This window comes from Myxine glutinosa, chromosome 10 (assembly GCF_964187855.1).
Source record: "Myxine glutinosa chromosome 10, kmMyxGlut1.1, whole genome shotgun sequence".
Taxonomy (NCBI): domain Eukaryota; kingdom Metazoa; phylum Chordata; class Myxini; order Myxiniformes; family Myxinidae; genus Myxine; species Myxine glutinosa.
The window spans coordinates 19372317-19381773 of NC_136270.1; the positions used below are offsets into that span (position 1 = coordinate 19372317).

Consider the following 9457-nt stretch of genomic DNA (forward strand, 5'->3'; position numbering starts at 1 on the left):
GTAGGTCCGCTGTTCAGTCGTAAGTTGCACCATCTTTTCAATGACTCAGACTGTCTCTAAACCCATACACTGTCGGCCCATCTTAAACAAAGGATGACGATTACCAGACCAGCTTAACAATTTTACATAATCAACTTGGCAGTCGACAAGTAATGCGTCAATTTAAAACTGTCTTGCACCGATTAGCCAAACTTGTAAAAATGCGATTTGAACTTGTCATTTTCAATGAACATGTACTCGGTCATGTGTGACAGCAATGATGCATGAAAGGCATCAATGGAAAGCTGAGCATCTCCTCATAATTGGTAAACCACATGTAAATTGTCAAACAAAATAACCTTTGCATATTAACCCCTTGAATTCGGATTGCCTTTCTTTTTGATACGCACTGTATATATATATATATATATATATATGACTTCTTGTTAAACCAGAGGAAAAATTCGATAAACAGCATAACTATTGTCAGACTTTCCAAAGGTTTCATAAATATCATGACTCGGCACTGGAACCTGAGATCAGCCTTTAAAATGTACCTGGCGTTTAATTCTCAGGTATCTTCTACATTGGCAGACATATAATGGGTTATTATACGACTTATTCTGCAATGGATGTTCGGAGCAAGATCGTTATGTTGTATCGAATTAACCTTTGCAACACTAGTATACCGCTTCACATTCAAATTGGTCAGTGGGGCTGTCGGGGTATTCCTGACAGCATGCGGTAATCCTACGCTTTGCATTGGATGTTATCACTTTCCTCATTCCCAGGAATTCCAACAGGGACATGACTGAATCCTGCAAACGTTCAGGACCAACGCCAGCGCACGTTATCCCATAATAGGAGGAACCAATTGCTGGTTTGGTTTTGTGAACGCTTCTCTGTCGGGGCGAGGATCCTATTCATGTGTGGGTTAGAAAGATCACGTGCTTCACGGACGATGTTTTCTCCACGTCATTGGCTTATGAGCAGTCAATGATGAATATACAACATTCCCGCCATCCCAAGCAGCGCCATTACTCCTTTCCATCCATGTGCCGAGCTGTACTGTTGCTGGTTGTGTAATGGAGGTTTGGGTGGAACCAAGTGGTTTGAAGGTCTTTCCTGCTGGTTACTTGCCAAGCGTTGCGCCATCGTGACGGTCGTTATCTGTAGATACACTTTCGACTTTCCCAGTCGCGCTTTATCTACTTTGCGGATCATCAGAGCTTTTGTCATCGCTCGGGTCGAGGCGACCGCATGCACTGCTGGGCGTGGCCTCGCTCGCGCCTCGGAAACCACGTGCTGGGCGTGGCCTCGCTCGCGTCTCGGAAACCACGTGCTGGGCGTGTCCGCACTCGCAGCAAGACGCGAGCGTTACCTTCCTGCTCTTTTCGCCCAATGTGCTCATGGCTTCCACGAAGCGAGGAATCGGTCGCTGTGCCTCTGCTTTCTGGCTCGCCGTGTCCTTCGACGTGCTGGGAGCGGCTCTCCTGGTCTGCGGGCTCTTCACCGAAGTCACTTTCTACGATTTGCTCATCTACCTGGGCGCGATCTTCATCTTCCTGAGCATCGTGTGGTGGATCTTTTGGTACACGGGAAACATCGAGATCCCCATGTGCGAGCTGGAGGACCGGCCACGCAAACCGAACGCCTTGCGACGTCTGTCTCGTCTGTCCCGGCGCGTCGCCGCCTCCTTCCGCCAGCACTCGCAGCGCGGACCCAAAGGTGTCCCCGGACGCCCTCGCAACGCCCCGCGACGAAGCGACGAACGCTCCGATAAAGGCAAGGGCAAAAAGGTGAGGATACAGGAGCCTGAGAAGTGGAGACTACGTAGTGTGGATGTTGCGGACGGAGATTCGGGTGGTCCCGACTCGGTTTGGAATCTCGAACCTGATCGGAGCACGACTCACCTGTAAACCAACCGCGGGTGGAGAAACGACGACTTGCAGCAAGTCGCTGGAACATTTAACCGAGTTCAACATCCGAAGCAGCTGTTGGGGAAAGTTGGCAAAACTTTTGTGTTCTGCTTCCCAACGTACGACTCGGTGCGCGCAATACTGCGGGAGTGGGGGAAAAGCCCGCCAAACCCCAGAACAGAAGCTGCCGCTGTATCGGTTTTCAAATTCTTCCGAATATCTTGTTGGGCGGAACAGCGGGCGAACTGTACACATGTCCATGCCAAAGTTTGCCAAACAGTGCAAGTTATCTGGAGGAGAAGCGGAGGAAAGTGAGGAAGGAGAGGAGGTGGAGTGGGAGGATGATGATGATTAGGTGGAGGAGGAGAAGGTGGCTTTAACTTCAGCCCACCGTCCCCCATTTTGTTTTTTTGGACTCCGATCCTCCGACTCGTTCTTGCCATTCGTGCCAAAGGTTTCTCCATTGCGGAATAATTTTGTGCCATTTCTTCTTTTTTTTTTCTTTTCTTCCATTGGCTGATCCGCCGTTGGCTCAAGGCGAATGGAAATTTGCCGCCGAAGAATTTGCCACATTCATATGTCACTGGTAGATGTGAGTGGCCATGATGAAAAGCCCTTTCCATATTCGTGTCACCTGCTGCCAACTTTGAAGCGGAGTCTGGACAAATAATGTTGCAAGTGCATTTTGTTTCGGACTGTGTGGATATTGTGGCTGCTTGTGATAACACAGAGCTTGCAGCTGTGGCTTAGAAAACCATTTGAGGTCGGTTGCTGCTAAATGAGCACCTGACTATCTCGAAGTTTCGAGAAGTCTTTTTGCATTTGCCATGAAAGCTTTAACTTTTTAATCAAGTTTCCACAAGTTTATATTTTCTCTTAAAGTTCACAGCATTGTGCTGTTTATCACTTTTGTTATGAAACACTCTGAAATTGTAAAAAAAGTATATATATATATATATATATATATATATATATAAAAATGAAACAATAAATCAAAACAAACGTAATTATGGTTTGATCCTTTAGAACTTTTATTTTATTACCTGTGCCACCAAAGGTGTATGGAGATTGTTTTCACCAGTGTCTGGTTGTTTGTGAGCAGGATATTTCAAAACATTGTGGACGGAATATGATGAAACTTGGTGGACACGTTGGATGTGTGACAAGGACGAAGTAATTGGATTTTGGTGAAGATCCGGATACAAAAATGTTAAAAAAAAATTAAAATGATTCTTCACCATTGAGATGAGACCAAAAAGGATATAAAGCATGATATTTCAAAAAGTTGTTGACGGATTATGACAAAACTTGGTGGTTGAGTTGGGTAGGTGACAAGCCAATTAGATTTTGGTTCAGGTCTGAATCCGGATCCAACTTATCTGGATACAAAACGTAAGCTGGTCACCTGGCCGAGGTATGCTCTCTACAGAGTGCCCTTCTAGTTTCTTCATGTGTTTCATTTAAAGTTGCTTCCAATGTGTGTTTTAAATCCTGGAGCTGTTGTTAAATATTTGACCGAACTTTAACCCCAAAAACTTTCCTTTGTTTTTGTTTCAAATCATGGTCTGCGTCTGAGCTAAGGCAGCTTAGATAGCCAGCTTAATGGCAGATACAATGCACTGCAGGGATCACAACTCCGAGGATAGTTTGTTTTATATGGAACTTCTGTGGGACATCTTGAGTGTTAAAGTCTTATTCCACTTTACTATCCTTTATGGGTTGTTTTTTTTTGTTCTTTTTTTTTTCCTTGAACATAATTTATTCCCCACCTGGCACGACCCAAGTTTTTCACGAACGACAACCCTGGCCAGCTGGTTTAAGTGAAGGTTGGTGGAATTTGTAATTTGTTCAAGGTGCCGGCGATAACTCGCCTACTATTCACCAAAGGCGTCCTGGGATCTTTAACATCCACCAACGACCAATGATGGCAGATGGGCTGCCTGGGCTTAACGTCCTTCTAAGGGACTGCGTACACCTTCATGCCTCACCCTGCAGGTGAAATACCAGGGTGAGAGTATTATGTGGAAAAGGGGACTCCATATCTAGATGGAGTGTAACATGGTCCGTGGGATTTGAGTAGGTTAGATTGCCATAAAATATGGACGTGTCAGGGTAAGTTGTTTTGTTACATGTGATGCGGCAGAGGCAGCATATGTAATTTGTAGACAGGGTAGTCAGTGTAATATGGTAGGCGTAAACACTTCTTGTTTGTGGGCGGAGCCGGGTTAGGACTTCCCATCACAAAAAGACACCCATGTCACACGTTCAACAAGGCCGTCGCAATCTGTGGCCGGTGTATACAGGTCATGGTGGCGTAATGCGCTGTCGTGCTCGGGAGGGGAGGGAATACATTTATTATTCCCCTACTTGTTTCACCAGAGGGGACTATGGGTTTGCTCTCTGTCTGTCCGTCACACCTGTGGGTTTTCAGACCTTTTTCCTCATACCCTTTTACATCAACTGAAACTTGGTACATGACTTTATTATGATCAGTTGCAGAACAAGTTCGTATTTCAGGGCGTTTCGTCAATTTTTCAGTTATGCCCTTTCTGGACTTCGAATATATCACGCTGAGGCATATTATGTTCGTCAGCCTGAGACGTGACAATATATGGCTCCGAGATGGCAGGATGGCCGAGACTCCCTAGAATCCTAGATGGACGTTTACAAGCTGGGTGTCCCGTCTGCTGGCATTAGTTGGTGGACGTTAAATATCACACGGTCTCCTTCACGAAGAGTAGGCAACACCCTGTAGGACACCTTAACACTCTATAGCCTTTAGAACACCAAGACCATTTCAGATCCCTAAGACCCATTCAAACTCTAAGACCCTTTAAGCCGCTTCAGAACCCTAACACCTTTTATGACCCTTTATAATCTTAAAACCCCTTAAGACCCAAAGGACTCAAAATATCCTGAAGACTCAAAAGACCCCAAAGATCCTTAAATACCCAAAATACCCAGAGGATCCAAAATAACCTGAAGACCCTTAAATATCCCAAAGACCCAAAATACCCAAAATATACCAAAGATCTCGAAGACTCAAAAGACCCCGACAAAAGACCGAAGACTGAGAGGACCCAAAAGATGTAGAGGACTCAAAAGACCCTAAAATACCCAGAGGACCCAAAAGACCGAATACTTTTAGGACCCAAAAAACACAAAATACGCCGAAGACGCAAAGGACCAAACCACATCAAGTAAAATTCTGGTGATCAGGGTCTGCAAAATCTGATTGCTTTTTCTAGTTTTCCTTTGTTGTCTTAATTGGAGTAAATTACCTTAGGATAGGTAGACAATTTAACTTACTTAATTAATCAATTAGAGAGTACTTTACCTTAATGTTGGAGACATGACCTGCTTGGTTAATGTAAGGGATATTGATCGAAATTTCAAAAGGATTTTTGTGATCAGATTTTCACATAACATATGATTATGGAGACAATAATAATCACTTGAAATTATGCAAGTCATCACCTGGCAAAATGGCCTCGAGGTGTGCACACAGGATGGTTAAAAAGAAGACATGTCAGTCGATTTGAATTGACTTTTAGCGTCAATCTGTCGTATCAGTCTTTAGGATGTTGGATCATTCATTCACTTTAAAAGACAAAAATCATGTTTGAAATTTGCTAAAATGTCACATGATGAATTCACTTTTATATTTCTGCAGTTCATAAATCAGCTTTTCGAAACCCCCGAGTTTAAACACTAAATGTGATTTTAAAAATGCACAGAAACCAGCCTGTATTGTATTGTAGTTACCATACACATTTTCATCTTTCAAAACCAACACAAAAATGTCCACCACTTACTATATACATCCGCCCTGGTGATGTCTCTCACAACATAGAATGGTAATGAACATTTCCAGCAGACGAAGTAGTTAAACTCTAATTAGTCCTCTTTTTGACCCCTCTACTGACCCCTCAATTGGATAGTCTATTGACCCCACTATTGACCCCTCCACTGACTCCTCTATTGACCCCTCCACTGACTATTGACCCCTCTATTGACCCCTCCACTGACCCCTCTATTGACCCCTCCATGCATACAGGTAAGATGGTCTCGAGGTATGCACATTGGCAAAATGGTCTCGAGGTATGCACACAGGCAAGACTGGCTCAAGGTACGCACGCTGGCAAGATGGCCTCGAGGTATTCACACGAGGTATTCACCTCGAGGTGGACGCTAAAGATCCCACGGTGTCCTTGGTGAAGAGTAGGTGAGCCATTGCCGGCATCTGCGACATAACGCATTATATCATAACGTTATGTTCACGTCATGGTTTACGACATGGTTGTAACATAACGCATTACATCATGACGTTATGTTCACGTCATGGTTTACGGCATGTTCACGACACCATGACGAATAAACGGCAGTCCGCTGGCCCTCCTTGACTACAGGACCACGCCGCTGGAAAGTTGCAACATGTCACCTGCCACGCTTTGCATGTCTCGCAGACCCCGCAACCTGCTGCCAACCTCTCGTGAGTTGTTGCGTCCAATTACTCTGAACTGTGATGAGGTCAGGAAGAAGCTCGATCAGAGCAAGGAGAAGCAACGGGTCCACCACGACAAACATGTCCAAAGAGACCTGCCCGCCCTCCTCCCAGGAGACCCAGTAAGGATGACTCCACTCCCAGGTACAAACAACTGGCTGCCTGCAACAGTTGTAGCCCATCACAGTGTGCCCAGATCATATATCGTTGAAAGTAATGGCAGGAAGTATCGCCGAAACAGGAAACACCTCCGCCTCTCAACATACGGTGCTCATCGGCCAAGCTCCACAGCACTGACGTATGCAACCCGGCAACCGACCAGACCGACCCCACACTGTGCTACTGCTCCAGCTGGTCTGCCAGCTCCCAGCTCAGCTCAGACCACACAGCACTGCCCGTGCAGCAGCAGCCTGCACTCTACAGCCCGTACAGGGCAACCCTCGCCAGTCACACACACGCCATCCTCTCTGCCGCCTGAACAGGGTCAGAATCCTCTCACCACGAAGTCAGGCCGCGTCATCAACAGACCCAAACATCTAGAGGATTATGTGACAAACTGAGGGCAGACTAACCCTTCTTCTAGCACCTTGTAACTCAGGGTAGTCTACCCCTGTTTTACTGTTGTGACAGTATGTTCTAAATGTTTACACTTATTTTGTTCATGTTCGTTCATGCATCAGCTACATCTTTTATTACTTGCTGTGCCATGCTTCACTTAATTTTCCGTTTGTTGTTTGTCAAAGGGAGATGTGACATAACGCATTATATCATAACGTTATGTTCACGTCATGGTTTACGACATGGTTGTAACATAACGCATTACATCATGACGTTATGTTCACGTCATGGTTTACGGCATGTTCACGACACGATGACGAATAAACGGCAGTCCCTTGGCCCGCCATCTTGTTGACTTGTTTGTGTCTGAATAACCAAACGTTACAGGCGTGTTCGTTTGGTGCTGTGGACCCGGATACGTCGGCTAGAGTGAACCAGTTCTGTTCTCCTTTGCCGGTGTTTTCGTTTCCTGTGTTTTGCTGTGTTTGCATTTCTTATTATTTACTTATTGCTTTGATTATTGCTTGTTTGTCCTGCATTTTCGTTCGTCTTTTCCCTCCCTGCTTTCCCCCATCTTCCTCCTGTTTGGGGGGCGTTGCCCACCAGACAGGGGGGAGTCTTGTGCCCCCCTTCGTCTCCCGTCCCTCCCTCCCCGCCCCCCCCCCCCACCCCGAGTGTTGTCCTCCGCCCCTCCTAGAACCCCGGCATGGCGAGCAGGCGCCATAATTGTGTCCGGTTTCGGTTGATTGATGTGGATTGCAGTGTGCCGGCTGGAGATAGATTCGGTAAAGATGTATTGTTGGGTGTGCTGGGGTTCAAGGCTGTTGACTTTTTCTGCCTGATCTCCCTCGCCCGTGGCTTCGACGTGTCCTTCCAAACAGGGCAGGGACTTGCCGAGTTCTGGCGCCGGTGGGCTACCGCTCGGTCTGCTGGGAAACTGGCAGACTGGGCGGTCGAGGCTCTCTCAGAAACACAGGAGAGAGTCGTGACCGTCCACCTGTACAATGAAGGCGTGAGTGACTATGATGTCAAGGTTTGGCTCAGTCGATACGCGGACATCCGAGGCCCAGTACGGCTCGTCCGGAACAGCCTCGGTATTTGGACCGGTTCTCGGCAGTTCCGGGTAAAGCTGCGGACGAGGCAGGACGGCACGGCCACCCATATCCCTAATGGAATAATGGTTGGGATGGACCGAGGCCAAGTCTTTTACGCGGGACAGCCGAAATTGTGCCGCCGATGCGGTCAACTTGGCCACTTGATTACTGGGTGTACAGCGAGTATCTGCACCCAGTGTGGCGAGTTGGGACATTTGAGGGAGCGCTGCACCCAAGCGGTGCGGTGCAACCTCTGTGGTGCGCCGGGGCACACTTTCCGCTCCTGCCCGCAGAGTTACGCGAGCAAGATGCGTGCTGCTGCGGGCGGGAGTGGGGGTGTTGCCCAAGGGACAGGGGACGGTGTGCCCCAAGGGACAGGGGACGGTGTGCCCCCAGGGACAGGAAAAGGGGACGGTGTGCCTCCAGGGACTAGGGGGGGTGTTGCCCAAGGGGTGGGGGAGGGGGTTGCTCAAGGGGTGGGGGAGAGGGTTGCCCAAGGGGTGGGGGAGGGGTTTTTCCCAGGGGCTGGGGAGGGGGTTGCCCAAGGGGCTGGGGAGGGGGTTGCCCAAGGGGCTGGGGAGGGGGTTGCCCAAGGGGCTGGGGAGGGGGTTGCCCAAGGGATGGGGGAAGGGGTTGCCCAAGGGGTGGGGGAGGGGGTTGTTCAAGGGGCTGGGGAGGGGGAGGGGGTTGTCCAAGGGGCTGGGGGGGGGGTTGTCCAAGGGGCTGGGGAGGGGGTTGTCCAAGGGGCTGGGGAGGGGGTTGTCCAAGGGGCTGGGGAGGGGGTTGTCCAAGGGGCTGGGGAGGGGGTTGTCCAAGGGGCTGGGGAGGGGGTTGCCCAAGGGGTGGGGGAGGGGTTTGCCCAAGGGACAGGGGAGGGTATTGCATCTGGGGTCGGGGGGGGGGGGGGACTAATGTGTTTGTGTGTGTGTCAGCCCCCCGCCCCGTAGAAAGTAAAGGGAGGGAGGTGGAGGGAAAGGAGAACATGGAGGAGGGAGGGTTAGATCAGGACCTGGATGTGGCTTCGCCGGGTGTCGGGCCCACTGCGGTGGGAGGGGAGGATGCACGAGAAATGGTGGCTCCGGTGGCGGGGTCAGAAGAAACATCCTCGGTGACAGAAACCCCGCTGCCGGAGGCTGGAAGTGATGGCTCCTCCTCCGGCTATGAGCATAGTGACCCGGGTCATTGGACCGAGAAGAAGCGTCGGAGGAGGGGCCAGGACAAAGGAAAAGCTCCTCTGGGCAAAGCCCCACAGGGAGAGAACATAAGAACATCAAAGAAGAAAACCCCTGTGGGGCGCAGAGCCCCCCGTGCATCAAGCGACCCATCCAGGCCTGGGGGATCGCCTGCTCGTGGTAGGGGTGGGGCGCAGTCGGGGTTGGCCGCAGCAGGTCTCCGGGGGAGGC

The 9457-nt window shown here is 49.2% G+C and overlaps 1 protein-coding gene across 1 annotated transcript; it reads left to right on the forward strand.

Moving 5' to 3' along the window:
* The first annotated feature begins 520 nt into the window (after nt 1-520).
* LOC144893997 (transmembrane protein 238-like) lies at nt 521-2905 on the forward strand. Its single transcript, XM_078785402.1, has one exon. The coding sequence runs from the start codon at nt 1389-1391 to the stop codon at nt 1896-1898; it is 510 nt and encodes a 169-aa protein (XP_078641528.1). The 5' UTR covers nt 521-1388; the 3' UTR covers nt 1899-2905.
* The last annotated feature ends 6552 nt before the right edge of the window (nt 2906-9457 follow it).